A 17,846-nucleotide genomic window follows, 5' to 3' on the forward strand; every position below is an offset into this window, starting at 1 on the left:
AGGTTTTGAGGAAATGATAGCTCCTCTCCTTTCTCCTGATAGATCATGTGTGCGCTCTCAGTATACCTGGGATCTAACTAAATATGGTATTGTGGCAGAAAGAAATTCTTCTTGAGATAATCCTTAAAAATCTAGGATAAGTACATAATTATATGGAATATAAAGTGATATTGATAAATTGTTTTAATATAGGATGCTAAAGGAAATTAATTGTTTTCCTAATAAGTCCTGCCATATCCTTCATGATCAGAGACAACATAAAAGTTTTGATTCTCATTCTGGCAGAAATATTTTCTTAGATTAAATACTTCCATGTGATGTGCTTCTCTCTAGCTATGGAAGAACTTGTAATTTTTTAGCTTTATGGCTTTTTATTGAGAAAATTAAATAGATATCATTTTTCTCCTTATCCTGGCAATTTTCTTATTCTAGAAGTCCATTTTCTTAGATGTTACAGATGTGTTGGAGAAATTGCGTTCATATTAACCTTCAGAACTCATCTTGGGATTGCAGTAGATACTTATAAAGCCTGATTAGTTTCTCCAGGTCTTGAATGTGACTGCTTCCTAGGCTAGTTGTCCAATAACCTACTCTTTGTCCCCTTCTCTTGTAAGGTTGGGCTTTGACTCCTAATATTCTTGCCATCCTTTCTTCTACTAAGCACACAGTAGAAGTTTATGAAATATTTATCAAGTGAATGAATGCGTCATTTCAGCAGCTTATTTCCTGAAACCTAGAGCTCCCCCCCCCCCACCATTAATTCTTAATACTTATTAGCTACCTTGTTTCTATCCACAGCTTTTCTCATAGCCATCCCACTGAGTGCTTCCAGAAACTGACACTTGGCAGTGACCTCTGCTATGGTTGTTTTGAAAACCTAGGTAGAGCAGGGAAACATAAATTCTCAGAGTTTACAGGAGTCCCCTTAGCTTCTTCCCACATTGGCATGGGTAGAGACCATTAAACCTTAGGTGGTCCATGATGCAAACTAGAATACATTTATAAAGTAACCCTCTAGTTCCACTGCAGAGACTGAATGTCAGCGTCATCCAGTCACGGACCTTCTGTTATGGACCATTTTATATTTCCTTAGGAGTGTGTTGAGTGTGTTGTAGTGTTTAGAAAACAGGTGCTGAATAGCATAGGTATTGTTATGTATTTTGAAGCAAATTATTTGATGTAATGATTGTTATTATAATTGAGTGTATTTTCTTACAACTTTAGTGTATACAGACATACATAGAGAAAGATGTTCTGGCAAGGAAACTTGTTTTCATTCTTTTTAGTTGCCATCCTCACCTAGGAAAGTCAGAATGATTAATTTCCAGTCTTCATCCAGATGTCCCTCATTTAGAAGGGTCCCAGTGTAGTGGTAACCTTACCTCTCACAGCCTCACCTTGAAATGGAGTTAATATAATACTAACTTTAGAGTGTCATTGTGAAATTAATGATTTACTACATGTAAGAGCCCTTAGGAATGGCTGGCCCATAGTAAGTGCTCAATAAATGTTAGCTGCCACACTTACCATTGCTTTTTTATTAGAATTAATTTTATGGTTTTATTATTTCAAAGGAAACCCCTGCCCCAGGAAAGTGGTGTTTATTTTCTTAAATATGATATGGATTATATAATATTGGTTAAAATAATGCAAAATGCTGCTTCAATTGTTTTCCTGTCTCCTAGTTCTTATACTCAATCATTTTTATCTGACAAAAGGAACTACCTTGCTTCTTCTTCCTTCTTTGTCATAATCAATGTTTGACAGTTTAAGAATGCAAAGAAAGATAAATAGACAAATATATGACTTGCTTTAAGTTGATTGTGACAAATCTGAAAATAAAAAAATCAATTGGTTATAGGCTACAGATAATGACTCATGAATTTACATGGGAGTAAAGAGGAAGATTTCTGACAGAGAATAAAATGGTGTACCCAGTTATGGCAGAAAGTAACCTGTAAGGAACTTAGGTTATTAACCACAGAGCAGAGCCCAACATTATGTATGCAAATAAAGGAATTAGATAATGTAATGAAGGAAGGATGACTAACTTAGAAACTCCCAGAGTTGTTAGATCCTTGGCAAAAGTGAATCTGTGACTTCACGAACCCTGCCCTTTGGGACTGATGAAACCCAGTTAAATTGAGCATCCAGTCTTTGCTTGATGATTGATTTCTAAGACTTCCACCTTGGGGATATGGTATCATCTTGGATTAGCTGTTTCCTTCCTTTCTCTCCCTCCCACTTGCTCTGTAATTGTGTATTTCACATGTCCCGTCTAGAACAGAATGTAATATAACAAACACTAACGTACTTACTAAATAGTGATATTCTGCTATATTTGCTCTAGATAATTTTTTATAAATAAAATGTTGTAGGTAAGATGAGACTCCTTCTATATCCTGTCATTCCCTTCCCATCTTTGAAAGGGATAATCACTGTCTTGAATTTAAAGGTCTTTCAATCTTTGGAATATTTTTGTACTTTTACTACATGTTTTTGCACCATTGACATATACATTAAATAGTAGTATTTTACAGATTTGGAACTTTATAAAAATTGTATCACATGCCACATATCCTTTTGCAACTTAATTTTTATTTCTCTCTGATAATAGATTAAATCCATTTTGGTACATTTTGTTTTAGTCATTCTGTTTTTCCTGTTGGTTGTTATTCCATTATGAATATTATCATGTTCTTTATACATTGTTTTCTGATGGCCATTCGATATATTCCCAATTTGTTTTAATTGTCACCAGTGCTAAAGTAAACATTCTTGTACATTTCTTCCACACACGTGGGAGAATTTCTAGGGTATGTACCTGGAAGTGGAGATGCTGATTCGATATCCAAAGTGGTGGTGATTACATCAGTAGTAAATGAATGTTTTCCTTTCTCTGCATCCTCACCATCCCTTGATATTGTCAGACCTTATTTTTTCTATCAGAACAGGTGAAATGGTATTGTATCGTGACACTTTTAAAAGGCATCTTTCTATAAATTTGCTAGCTATCCAAGTTTTCCCTTCTATAAATTTCCTGATCATATAATTTGAGTGTATTTCAAAATAATTTTTTTCTTATTTGTTAATGGTAGGTAAATAGTCTTTTTGAAACATCTTGATTTCTGACAATTATTGTTAATGTATTTATTCAGAAAGTGTAAATTACGTACATAATTAAAACATCATTTTTTATATCTCCAATGACAAAAGTGATCTTAGAAGGAGAAAACCGCTAAACTAGAAAATGTATCCCAAACCCTATCATTTTGTTCCTTGGGAAGATGGTGTTTTGCTTATTCTTAATGGATTTACTCTCTGGTATTACTGTGTATTTCAATGATGAAGAAGCTGCTGATTTCATTTCCTGAAATTATAATTAGGCAACAGTAATGAGCTAGAAGATAGTTTAACAGTTTGGTTTTTATGAGAGGACTGGGGTGAAGGATTGAAGAAATGGACCACTAATATGAGGGCAATGGTTGTAAAGAAGGATGTACAAATGCAGTAAATTATGTAGCTATACCTAAAATGGTAAGAATAGGTATTATATTCTTGGGAAATGCCTCCTGAAATTTCTAGTTCTTAATATAGTATATATTAAGTAATATACTATATTATATACTATATAATAATATAGTATATAGTATAATAAGTAATATATTAAGGTTGCGAATCCTTTGTTTCATCATTTATATCCAAAACTTAATGTGCTGAAGTTTTTCAACACCTCAAACAGTATATGTCACTTGGATCTGCTTAATAAAAATGATTAGACAAGGGAATCGTTTACCTGAGAAATAGCACATTTTCCCAGGCATTCAGTTGCATTTTTCTAAAACAGGTTGCCTGATGACATGTAAACATACATTTCACTATAAATAAGTATTTGTTGTCTATTGTGGTTGAGTCAATGTGTGCTTGCCCTGATGCCCAATTTTAACATGCTTATATTGGGGTTGGAGCTAATTATAGTATTCAAAAGTATATGGCCTACTGACTTGTTCGTTAATGTCTTGTCTGTTTAAATATGACCTGAGCTCTCCCACTGGCTCTTAGCTGGATTGAACCCTGGTTATCTGCAGCTCACTCTGGGACAGTGACATCCCTGAGATGGAGAAGAGTATCTGTGTCTGAATATACTCCCTATTTCTTTCATGTCACCATATAACCGGGTGGTGGGATTTCATTATTTGAACATTACCATGTTGTTTATCAGTGTCCCAGCCTGTAGTGAGGTCTTTTGGCATGTGGATTAATAAAATCTCTGTAGGGTCTGGGTTTTCAAGTTTTGACTCCCTGAAATATTGTGTAAAAATGAAATATTTCATGTATATTTTGGCTGCCCTCACCAGTAGGCTAAAACGTCTTATCTGTATTGTCTGCCGTTTTCTTGCTGTCCCCTCTCTGTAGGACTTCTGTAACTCTGCTGTCTCCCTTCTAGAAGACTTTGACAACATAATGGTAACACCCCTGCTGTCATTCCTTTCCTTTTCTTTTTTATTTTTTTTTTAAGTAAACTGTTATAGCATTATCCTTTGAACATCAGAACGAGAAGTGGGTTATTCTTCTATAGCTGGTATAATTATATTCTTCATTTCACTCTTACTTACTTGGTTTGTGTTTGAAATCGTAACACAGATTCATGAATGCATTGACCATGTTCTACTTAATGGAATTTATTTCTGGAAAATGTTCTCTTTGATTGCCTCATGTTTCTCATCATATGTATGTTTGGTTTAGAAACTAGTAGGTGTTCATGGCCTGGGCTTGGAAGTATAGACCAGTTTGTGCATCCTTCATCTCAGTCCCAGTTTAACCATCTATTCCTAAGCTCTTGCTTTTCTCTGTGGTAACTTACTTCATTAGTGAAGGAATTGCATGGCATGCTAATTCATAGGCAAAATGCAAGATAATGAAAACTGTGGTTATGAAACATACCCTTCTCATCACATCCCACTCACTGGCTATTTCCAAATTCTCAACAAAACGCATCATCTCTTCTTGCTGGTATGGGGTGGGGGGAGATGTTTTTGAGCAGAGGTCTTGTGCATGCATGTCATAAGACTTCACCTCTACTGCTTTGCCTGGGCTAGCTAAGAATGCATGTTTTGCATTAAATTACTTATAGGTTTCTGTATCAGGTAGCCAACCCACAACATAAACCCAAGAAGCATTAGAATAAAAAGAGCACACATCTCAGATGTGAATGTAAGTCAACTTGTTTCACTGCCAGTTAAATGGGTAACATTTTCTGTATATTGGGAAAATTGTCTTTGACTGCATATTCAAACTTTGGAAGTATTTAGGTTATTAAATGTTTGTTACATATAGGCAATTTCTCCCAACAGTTGTATCAGTAAAGGACAATTTGAAAACTTTTCTGATAAGATTCAATTTTTCTACAAATGTTTCTTGATACTTTATGCTATACAGAGAGTAGGTGAGGTTTTTATTTATTTAAAAGCTTGAATTGGACTTTATTCAATTTAAAAATATTTTGGAGACTGCATATGTTTGCTGTAGGGTCAGATGATAATGAAATTCAGATAGAAAATAATTTACATTAATCATTGATTTTAGTTTATTTAAAGTATTGTTAACTGGCAAAAATATTTTTGTCAACTATTTAAAAGAAGATTCTGTAAGTGTTCAAGTTAATGGAAATGTGTATACATCTTGCTGTCATTTTTACCATTCTTATTTTTATTTAATATTCTCCAATATTATTAGGATTTTAATGAATGTTTGTATTCAACCAGTTGGTTTATTCATCATTTATGAGCATGTTAATAGATTACATTATAAAGATAGCTTATAATTACATGAATTATGTTTTAGAATGAATCAGTGTTTTCCAGCAGTTAAAGGTACTGTTAATTGATTTCCAAGCAAGCTCTATTTCAAGTGAAAACTTTCTCAAAGTATAAAGCATAACTGGTCAACAGGACTGCTTATAATTATAGAATTTTCCCTGTGTCTACTGTCATTAATTAAGCCAGTATAACATAATTAGACCATAACTTCTGGCTGACAGTGTGTGTTGTATAGCCTTGGGCACTATTACCCAATGACTTCAAACTTGTAGCATTCAATTAAAACTCTTTCTACTAGGTGACTCATGAGACAATACCCACTAGTTTTCATTGTGTCCATTTATATTAGTTTTCTTAAATTTGTATTTTCAGAAACAGAGTCACTTTTACATTGTACATATGTTACTAGCATAAAATAAAATAAAAAAATCTGACTTTGGTTTTTCAGATACAACTTGTTTCTCTACTTTTGACCCCAAACACTATTGAAAAAATAAGCATTTGAAAAAATAATCACCAGTAAATTCAGTGGGTAGAAAACTGAGTCTGAAATACTGATTTTGATTGTAATGCTTACTATGTTTTAATTGTAGATATAATCAAGCTTTTTTTAAAAAGAGAAGTTCACATTTGCCCAGTTGGCTTAGGGAGTGATTGATAATGTAGCAGAGTAAGACCCAGATAAATGAAAATTATGTTTGAGGAGTCATTTAATTTTAAAACTTAGATGCGTTATTTTCAAATTTTGCAAAAGGCTGTTGAGTCAACATCTCTCTGATCCCGGATACTTCCCAGTCTAGTTAAAAATAAAGCAGTAAGAGGAAGAATTCTTTGAAAGGCTGGAAAAATGAGTTAATTACTGAACAGCAAAATTTCTGTAGAAATTTTTGGAAGGTGGAAATTTTAGAAAATAGTGGAGTTCTATTTATTTTATAGCCAAGCCCAAAAGAAGTACATAAAATGAACTAAAGAGAATGTGTGTATGGATTTATTGCTAGAGTTTAGTGATAACACCACCTCGGGTAACAGTGAAGGGATGGATTTTTTAATCAGAAGTTCTCAGCTAACTGTAGCTCCGTCCCTTAGCATGTAAAGGGTAGGAATCTGAATCATAGATGCTCAACAGGGGCATGAACATCGTATTAATTCTACCAGTGTTGTGTTCAGAGTCATATGGTACCTGGCTAGGCATAAATATTCCATCAAAAAACCAATCTCTTGGACTATCCTTTCCATACATAAAAATAGGATATTAATTTTGTCTGTGATTGTTTCAGTTTTCAGTTCTACAGAATAAATTGAGGAGAAATTATTTTTTCAGTGCAGGCAGAAAGCAGAAATCATTAGAATGATAGATTCTAGAAATTAATTTTAAAATAGAGTTTTCTGAGCAAAAGATGTGCTGAAGAGTATGTGGCAATTGGAAAACACTTGGTGAAATAATTTCTGCTGAAAAATCCCCGTTTACCTCTGAATATCTTGGTAAATGGATAAATAAAATTACATTTTATTTTTTATCAATATATACTTATTGAACTTTTACTTTGTGCCAGATACTGTGCTAGAAACTGATTAAAAATAAATAAAGCTTACAAATTTCCAGAAATAGCATGACTGAGGTGACCCTATGTCCCAATTTCCCAGGCATGGTTCTAGTTTCCTCCTGTTGTCCTGACCTTGCTATTAATGGTGTTTTCCTTGTTTCTGACGAAAATACCTGTTTGCATGATACGTTATATAGTCCCCACCGACATTAAAAGCACATTAATTCTCAGTCTTAATTTTTTCACCTATTCTAACATTATGGTCCTTGCTTAGCATTTGTAATATCTTTGGAGTTACTATAAAAAACTCTTCTTAGTCATTCTTTCCTCAGCAAGTTGAACTATGTCTACATATTGAAATGTGATTTTGGTGTTATTCTAGGGAAAAAATCCACGTTGAGGCTATTTCGCTCTGGCAGGCGAGACTAGGGTGTTTTCCATTTAGGGGCAGTTTATGATGATAAAGCTCTGCAGAGAACTCGGGGAGTTTGTGATTTCCCCAGGGATGTTGTTGCATATCTGTATTATTACCTATTGGTCTTAAGTAGTGAGTCAGAAAAAATTGGGGAAGAGGGGCATAATATGTATATTTAGACATAACTGACAAAGAACGCATGCATTTTAGATCATCAAAACTCTATTTGGCGGAGAGCAGGTGTAGCTCAAGTGGTTGAGTACCTGCTTCCTATGTATGAGGTCTGGAGTTCGATCCCTGGTACCTCCTAAAAAACAAACAAACAAACAAAAAAGCCAGCTCTCATTGGGGAGTAGAAGTGGCTCAATGGTTGAGCCTGTTTCCCATGTACAAGTCTTGTGTTCAATCCCTAGCAGCTTGTTAAAAAACAAAAGACAAAGTGTATTTGGAAAAATTTTATCCCTCCTTCCCTGCTTCTTCTAAAGTTACAGTGCTTTTCCTTGAATGTTAATTTTGTGATTTTTATATAGAAAAATAGTTCTAAATTTGTATTTCTTAAGTCTTCATGATCTCAACTGACACTTTTCAGTAGAAGTGTGTCTCCCAGTAACTGAGGTATTTTCTGCAGGCAGATATCACATAGAGATCACATCTTGTTTCTCTCAGAGTAAAAATGGGGCATGGGTATTGTAGACTACCTATGGCTCTCAAGATTCTGACTCACATATAAATTGTTCATGTTTCTTCCATTGTGCAAAATGATTATATATATTTGGTCCCACAAAGAAACACGAGACAATGCAGGGACCTCGTACACTTCTAATAGCAGGGAGGTCCGTTTCAAGGAGTGAGGTTTAAAGAGCTGGTTTATTTAAGGATGCCTGGACTCAGTGTTTGGAGGACCAAGGGCCATTTGGATACTTTTAATTTTAGGCTCCAGATGGCTGTACCACCATGATATGGTTCTCATAGAGGGAATGTGGGCTATTTTTCTTTGACACAATCAAACTGCGATGTAGTTAGACTTCACAGATTAGTTGGCTAAAGGCTGACAGTGTCTGTAAGTGTACTGTATTTTGGTAAGTTAGATTCTTATTGAAACTCTTATGTACAGATACCACTATCTCATTAACAGGTTATAATAGAGGTTCTCCTTTTGGTTTCCTATTGGAGTAATTTTTAAAGACTAAATGTCCCTGAAGAAAAAACACCAAAGGAGTATTTAAGTATTTCATCTTTACTATCCCCTATGTGGAGGCATTTTGTTGTACTGTAAAAAGCCCATGCTTTGAAGTCTAACTCAGCAGGCAGAGTTCAGTTTGTGACTCGGCCAAGTCTAGCTGGGTGATTTTGGTAAGTTCTTAAACCCTCTGAGTCTGGCTTTTCATTTGAAGCATATAGGGATGATGCTTCCTCCTGGATAGATTTCTTAAATAAATGGAAATAAGAACAGAAAGCCCAGTTTTAGTTATTGTTGGTGCTCTCCCTCTTATGCTAGATATTTATCGCTTCTTGTTATTCCACTTTCTAAACCGTTAAAAATGGTTTCATATAACCATAATTACCACTACTTTATGAGGATATATATTATAAAACGAAAGTAAAATAATCCCCATTCTTTATCGTTAATAAGTTCTGAAAATAAAACAAAACACAAAAAAACACCCTATGGCGAAGCTGTGTCTCTTCCTCTGATGATTACTGCAAGCTTCCTTGAAATAATTTCTGCTACCCAAACATAAAACACAAAGCACATTTACAACTACTCTTGGTGAATGTCCAAAGCATATATTAAAGTCCAAAGCATATATTAAATTAGCACTGATGAAAAGATGTTAGTGGGTTTTATTTTATATTATAGTTGGTTGTAATTGTATTTTTAATAAACTTATTAATATCCACTATTTTCTAATTGATCAGAGTTATAAAAGGTACCAAATTCAACCCTTGAATACATGGCTAAATAGGTAATTTTTAGGTCATTTTGAGAAACTTCATTAAAAAGTCCTAAAATTTTTTTATACCATTTGAATATATCACATGTTCTCTTCACTTTTTGGGCATGGGATGGTGTAGCCCTGTAGTTTCAGATTTTACACTTAGAGATTCATGCCTTTCACTGGAGAGGGCCATTTAACTATGGAGTGTACAGGGAACCATCTCAGAGCTTCTCTGCTGAGCAAACTGTTAACTGCTTTGGCTACTCTCATGTCTTTGTTATCCTTGGGCACATCTATAGTCTTCTTAGGAAGAAACAATAGTGTAGCAATCTATTTACACATGGGAAATTGATGAATAGTAGTTAATTGATGAATACTAGTTAATGTAGTTTGAGAGTCTGCAAATTTTGTATTTATGTAATGAGACTTGGCATCATGGGTTGTGGAATGTATTGTCCAGAAGCTTAAACAAAAGCCTTACTCTTATGATTAAGTGTTTGCCTTGGCTTTGTTTTCCAGGGTCAGCCAGGGGACCAGGCTGCTCTCTTTGCTGCACAAGCGCGGCCCTCCCCCCAGCTCCCTCAGTATCCAGGGCTGCAGCAAGTACAGGTACCACATTCGCTTCATAGATGCTGCCATTATTTGATGTGAAAAACCAAGTAAATAGGATATGGGAATGGTTATTTCTTCTGCTTATAGATTATAATTCACATTCAGAGAAGTATTACCAGTGAATTTTGGGCACATCTTGGGACTGATTAAAGAGCATAAACAATTTCAGAAAATTCTTGAATTAAAACATAAATAAATGGAAACACCTATGTTAATGGTGATGGTTGATATTGAAATGCTTAACAATGCTAGGGTACTTAGTTTATGTTCATAACGTATAATGATGCCATTCCTCTTGAAGTTATGTTCAAAGATGACCTTGAAAAGAAATGATGGTAGAATAAAACTATGGACATTGGAGTCAAACTTTGGCTCAAGTCCTGGCAACTTGCTACCTGTGTTACCTTGTGCAAGTTACTAAATTCCTCTGAGCTTTGGTTTTCTTATCTGTAGAGAGTTGAAGGTGTGAGAAATTAAGACAGTCTATGTTAGGAACTAGCACACTGCTAGATACACACAGTAGATCCTCACTGAGTAATAGATTTGCCTTATGTAATGTGAACATTGAGCTATATTTCTAATAGTTTGGTTATTTCTGCACCCATATGTTCTTACCCTATACTTCTCGTAAGCAGGAGCCTAAGGGTGTTTGTAACATTGCTAATTCAGTCTAGTAATTCAAACTTTATCCACTGCTGAAAAGAAAACTAAGATAGGCTCACACAGGCATCAAGCCCTGTAGCCTAGATGTATTAATGATGTCTTCTGTAACATCATTATGTATTACTCTAACTCTGTCTTCCAAGTTAGAGCCATTTGATCTTAAAATATGGTACTTTGGGGATTGGAAGAGCATTTACTCTACTTTAATCAGCACCTATTCTATAAATTATAGGTACTGATCTAGCAAAACCTCAAGTTTTTCATTTACACTAGGTGTCAGGATTTAGAGAAATAAGCACTCATATAGAAAAACTTAAGCATTCAGATTATTGATAGAGTAGTGAAATAGGTTATAATCCAACCAGCACCAGAAGTATTGAACAGTCACCAGTTTTATACATACTCCCTATTTAAGATGTTAATAGTGTTTAGTAACTGGTTAGTTACTATAGACACGACACATTCATTATATCCGAGGTCACATAAGCTTCATTGTTTTTATTTACATTGGGCATGGGTAGTTTTCCTGACTTATGTTAAAAATTAGATAAATGATGCTTTGCATGTGTTGTATGTTGGTGTTCGCAAAAGGCATGATGCTTACCTGATTATTTCTATGCAGATACCTGCCCTTCCTTCCATTGAATATAAGCAACTCATCTTAAAAGCCAGTTTAACCAAATAAGGGATTTCATTTTTTTAAAATAGAAATTTCTGGTGATTGAAATTTCTGGTGAATCACTATGCAACCAGTTCATTCTATAGCTTTCTGATTAGCCTTCTGGCTTTTCGACTCTTGTTACTGTCCAGCCACTCAAACCATCCAGAGTATACCTCCTCATATTTGGGAACCATGAGATTATTTGGAAACAGTGAATTTCAAGAGATCCTCGTGGGTTTGTTTTGCCCCGTACATCTTAATGGTAGCAAAGTTGGGCTGGTAAACCCAAACATTAACTTCTTCCCCTGTGTCGCCTGCAGACCATGCCGCAGGGTTATACGATGTACGGAACACAGATGCCTTTGCAGCAGACCCCACAGCAGCAGGCTGGCAGCATGGTCCTGTCTCCCAGCTATAACTCAAGAACCTATCCGGCTACACATTCCAATCCCACACTAATGGAAAGACTCAGGCAGATGCAGCAGCCGCCAAGTGGCTACGTTCAGCAGCAGGCCTCACCATACCTGCAGCCCCTGACTGGCTCTCAGAGGTGATACATGGAGAAATAATGATTGCACTAGTAACTGCTCACATTCTTGCATGTGTTCTTCTAGGACATGGTATTTTATAGTTGCTTATGTGAGCTTTTAAATTTGCATATAATTTACATTTTGCCATCTCATTTGGAGTGGCAACAAGATAGCGTTTCACAATGAGTAATGACCCATCTTGTTAATTTTATTTAAGGCCCCTGTAGCGTTGATGCACACCTTTTAGGGTATGGATGTAATGTTTTCAGAAGATATCAACTTTGTTGGCTCCTGTGTTCTTTTTATTCTCTTCTTTTAAACAGGTGTTTTGGCTAAGAATATGTAAGACATAAAATTGTTGATTATTGTTAGCAATGCCTTACTTAGAATACATCAGTTGGGACCTTAAAGTTATGGTTGCTGTTTAAATTGCAATATTAATTGTGCATGGTGCCCACAGTAGTTTCATTTATACCTTTTTCCACATCAGAGGTCCTGTGCTTAGAAGGGATGCGGCTTGCTTTAGTATCATGACGTCACTGTCTTCAAATGCTTACTAATTTTTCATCAAGGACCCCTGCACTGGGCCCTGCATATTATGTCCTGGTGGTTCTGGTGGCCAGTGGAATGACTACCTTATTGGACAGCACAAATGTAGAATACTTCACTCATTGAACAAAGCTCCATTGGACAGCCCTGGTCCAGAAGAGTTAAATTTTCATGTAAAATGTTGCATTGTGTTAGATAGGAGCCTAGCTCCATAGCTGCATCCCAGTATACTGAAATCTCAGGAATCACCATTTAAAAAGTTGGTAAGAGTGATGGTAGCACATTTGGGAAAATAAACTCATTTGGAAAGCATGTATTATGTTTATTATTTTTATAATAATGTGGCTTAAGAATTTGAACCCAGAACCCAAAGGTCTGGGTTCAGATCCCACCTGTGCCATTATCTACATGTGTAACTTGGGATAAATGACTTTTCTAGCTCTCTCATTCTCATTTTTAATGTGGGGAGAACAAAACTGCTAACTTCAAAGAGCCGTTGGGAATAAATAAGATCACATATTATTTCAGATCTTTAGCACAGTGCTACCCTAGAGTAAATATTCAAGCCATGTCACTTATTAAAAATATTACTGGATTTTTAAAAAGTACTTTGTACAGACAGCCAGCAAGATGGTGACAGAGTAAGGGGCTTCTAGAGTCAGCTCCTGCTACAGGGCAGTTAGCAAACACCCAGAGCTCTCTGGAGCTAGCTGAAGCACCTGTTTGGGGGTTCCAGGAGGCCAGAAGAGCATCCTGTAACATCCTTGAAGGAATGGAAGGAGAAGACCGTCCATCTGCAGAGAAGATTTGTAAGTAGAACATGTCATGCAACGGAGGCCAGTGCCTGTCCTCTACTAGAGGCACAAGCTGCCTTGCAAGCTATTCTGCAGCTAGAATTGGAAGCTCCATTTCCTAAAAATGGGGTGGAAGAGACGGTTGGGCACAATTTCAGCTACTGATGAGTAAATTTGGCTGGCTAAAGTATAATCCTAAGAACAGCTTAAATTTGAACCTGTCCAAGTCAGAAAGAGGCCTGTAGCCGCCATCTTAACTCCATGCCTGGCACGAGGGGAGGCAGGGGCGCTGAAAATCACTGTGCTGGTGGAGACTGGATTCTCTCCATCCAGGTCAGATTGCAGCTCTAGCCTAAGCCCCAGCCCCTCCTCCGGCAGCGAGGAAGCTGAGGGGACCTGCACCAGCCTCTCTGGGAAATTACTGGCCAAGCTGTAAAGACCGGTAATTGTCCCACTTTGGCAGCACAAGCCACCTTAGGAGTTATTCTGTGACTGGAATTGGAAGCTCCATTTCCCAAAAATGGGGGAGGAAGAGAAGGTTGGCCACTGATTTCAGCTACTGATTAGTAAATTCAGCTGGCTAAAATGAAACCCTCAGAACAGCTAAAGTTTGAATCTGTCCAAGTCAGAAAGAGGCCAGTAGCCACCATTTTGACTTTGCCCCTAGCATGAGGGGAAGTCGAGCTGACTGAAAATCGCAATGACAGTAAGAACCAGTTTCTTTCACCCAGATCAGCCTGCGGCCCTAGCCTAGGCTTCAGCCCCATCTTTGGCAGGCAGGAGGCTGGCTGGCCCTGAAACAGCTATCCAGGTAACTGCAGGTACATTTGGCTGCACACATGGAATAAACGAAGTCTACTGGGGCAACTGTGGTAATCTTGGACCCATATTACATAGATTGCTTCCCATACCTGCAGCTCCATCCATGTCCCAGGCAGGGGAAGAAGGGGAGTAAAGCTTCATTGGTCTCTCTGGGCAACTACAGTCTACGCCTGCATCACTTGGATTATGCCTCACAGCTGTGACTCTGTCCCTACTCTTGGCAAAGGAGAAAGCTTAGAGAAGCTTCATTCGTCCCTGGGGGCAATGAGGGCAGCTTGAGGCTCCATAGCTTATAGCATCAACTACATCCTTGGCTTGTACTGTACAACCAGAAAGGGCAGGAAACCCTAAACTGAAGAGAAAAACCGCATCCAGAATAAATATTCTAGTAAATCAGATGCCAAGACACCAACAAAAAATTAAATCCACACCAAGAAACAGGAAGATGTGGCCCAGTTAAAGGAACAAAATAAGCCTCCAGATAGCATAAAGGAATTGAGACAACTCATCATAGATGTTCAAACAAATCTCAATAAATTTAATGAGATGTCTGAAGACATTAAGGATATTAAGAAGACATTGGGGGAAATGGATGTGGCTCAACCAATAGGGCTCCCATCTACCATATAGGAGGTCTAGGGTTTGATGCCCAGGGCCTCCTGGTGAAGTCAAGCTGGTCCACGTGGAGTCCCAGCCCACGTGGATATTCAGCCCTGTGCAGAAGTGCTGCCCAGCGTGGGAATGCTGCCCCGCATGGGAAACTTGCCCATGCAGGAGTTCCAGCCTATGCGGAGAGCTGGTGCAGCAAGATGATGCAACAAGAGACAGAGAAGAGAAAATAAGAAGACATAGCAGAACAGAGATCTGATGTGGCGCAAGAGAGTAATTGCCTCTCTCCCACTCCGGAAGGTCCCAGGATCAGTTCGCAGAGCCACCTAATGAGAATACAAGCAGACATAGAAGAACACGCAGCAGGTGGACACAGAGAACAGACAATGATGGGGGAGAAATAAGATTATATGCTCATTTCTCACCAGAAACCATGGAGGCAAGAAGACAGTGTTATAGTATATTTAAGATACTACAAGAAAAAAACTTCAGCCAAGAATCTTCTATCCGGCAAGATTGTGTTTCAAAAATGAGGGCGAGTTAAGAATACTCACAGGTAAACAGAAACAGAGAATTTCTAACCAAGAGACCAGATTTTTAGGAAATACTGAAAGCAAGGCCTGGAAGAGAGTCTAGAAATGAAGATTATATCTATAAATGTAACAAAGTATCTAAAGAGTGGTAAAAATAAAATATAACACATAAAACTCAAATAGTAATAAACTTAACCAACAATGTGAAGCACTTATAGGCAGAAAACTGCAACTCAGTGTTCAAAGAAATAAAAAATGTCCTAAGTAAGTGGAAGAGCAGTCTATGCTCACAGATTGGAAGACTATATCATTAAGATGTCTATTCTACTCATTTTGATATACAGATTCAATGCAATCCTGATAAAAATTCCACCAGCATTTTTTTTTAATTGAAAACATAATTATCCAATTTATTTGGAAGGGTAAAGGGTCTTGAACGCCAGAAACATCTTAAAAAGGAAATGAGATCTTTGATCTCCAGACTTTAAATTATATTATCTACCTATAGTGGTAAAAACAGTGTGGTACTGGCATAAAGACAGACACATAGACCATTGGAACCAAATTGATGGTTCAGAAAACAGACCCTTAAATCTATGGTCAAGTGATTTTTTTTTTTTTTTAAAGATTTATTTATTTATTTAATTCCCCTCCTTCTCCGGTTGTCTGTTCTCTGTGTCTTTTTCCTGCGTCTTGTTTCTTTGTCCGCTTCTGTTGTCGTCAGTGGCACGGAAAGTGTGGGCGGCGCCATTCCTGGGCAGGCTGCATCTTCCTTCGCACTGGACGGCTCTCCTTACGGGGCGCACTCCTTGCGTGTGGGGCTCCCCTACTTGGGGGACACCCCTGCGTGGCAGGGTACTCCGTGCGCGCATCAGCACTGTGCATGGGCCAGCTCCACACGGGTCAAGGAGGCCTGGGGTTTGAACCACGGACCTCCCATGTGGTAGACGGATGCCCTAACCGCTAGGCCAAGTCCGTTTCCTGGTCAAGTGATTTTTGACTAGCATCTCAAACCCACACACTTGGGGAGAACCGTCCATTCAACAAATGGTACTGAAAGAACTGGACATCCATAGCCAAAGAAAGGAAAGAGGACCCCTCTTTCACACCTTACCCAAAAATTAACACAAAATGGATTAAAAAACCTAAAAATAAAAGAAGACCCATAAAATTTCTGGAAGAAATTGTAGGAAAATATCTTCAATATCTGGTGGTAGGTGGTGGATTCTTAAAGGAGATATGAGGAAGACTGAGATGCACTACAGATGTTTGACATATGTAGCAGTTTTAATTAGCTTTACTGTAAAAGTGTGGAAATACGTAGAATGGATGGTAACACATTGTGAGTAACAGCTACTTTGTAAGTGTGTATGTGTCTGAAAATGGTAGTCTAGGTATGTAAATGCCAATTGACACAATGCTAGAGAATAATCCAGGCACTGAATAGCACAGTAAATAAACCAAGAGGTGTTTGAGAATTGTGGTTGATGGTACAGATGCAAGAGTGTCCTTTGTTAGGTAGCGCAAATGTACATCACTATTGCAGAATGGTGGGAATGTGGAGAAGCCTGGGAAAAATACAACTGGAGTGATCTATGGACTGTGGTAAGCAATAATAATATTTTCTTGCATCTGTGCCAAATATGTACTGTGTTGATAATGGGGCAGTATGGGAAAATGTGTGTCAAATGTACACTATGGATGTGATAACAGTCAGATGATGATATCTTATCTGCAACAAATGTTCCACAGTTTGGTGTGTTGATAGAGGGGTCTTGTTGGGAGTTTTGTACATGTGCATGATTGTTTTATAAGTTTACAACTTCTGTCATAAAAACATATTTAAAAAATAATAATATGGTGAGTTGGGGGAAAATACATTAAATGTAATAGGATAAGGACTATAGTAAGATTTTGACAATATTCTTTCATAATTTGTAACAAATGTCTCACAACAGTGCAAGGTATTGGTGGACGGTTGATGTATGGGATCCTTGTATGATGTTATGCATGTTTGCTTTGTAAGTTCACAACTTTTCTTATACACTGTTTATGTATGTTTGTATAGAAATGATATAAAGGTAGTAATAATAATATGGTGAGTTGGGGGAAAACTACTTTGGTTAGTAGTACTATTTTGGCAATGCTCTTTAATCATTAGTTAAACATGTTTAACAACAATGCAAGGCATTGGTGGTAGGGTGAGGTACGAGAGTCCTGTATGATGTTATATATGTTTGTTTTGTAAGTTCACAAGTGTTAATACACATTTGTTGTTTATGTATGTTTATGTATGAGTGATATACTTCAATAAATTTTAAAAAAATAAGTAAATTAAAAAGTATACATGATTGT

The 17,846-nt window shown here is 37.1% G+C and overlaps 1 protein-coding gene across 12 annotated transcripts in view; it reads left to right on the top strand.

Annotated features, from left to right (window-relative positions):
- MED12L (mediator complex subunit 12L) overlaps nt 1–17,846 on the top strand; it is a 377,954-nt gene that overhangs the window by 335,324 nt on the left and 24,784 nt on the right. For all 12 annotated transcript variants that reach the window (XR_009185439.2, XR_011648585.1, XR_011648586.1 and 9 more), the window contains 2 exons: nt 10,238–10,327; nt 11,975–12,204. Coding sequence is in view for 9 of the 12 variants with exons in the window: in XM_058295148.2 (XP_058151131.1) it covers nt 10,238–10,327; nt 11,975–12,204 (320 nt within the window). In the remaining 3 variants the exon portion in view is untranslated. The remainder of the gene's footprint in view (nt 1–10,237; nt 10,328–11,974; nt 12,205–17,846) is intronic.

The sequence above is a fragment of the Dasypus novemcinctus genome, chromosome 4 (genome assembly GCF_030445035.2).
Source record: "Dasypus novemcinctus isolate mDasNov1 chromosome 4, mDasNov1.1.hap2, whole genome shotgun sequence".
Taxonomy (NCBI): domain Eukaryota; kingdom Metazoa; phylum Chordata; class Mammalia; order Cingulata; family Dasypodidae; genus Dasypus; species Dasypus novemcinctus.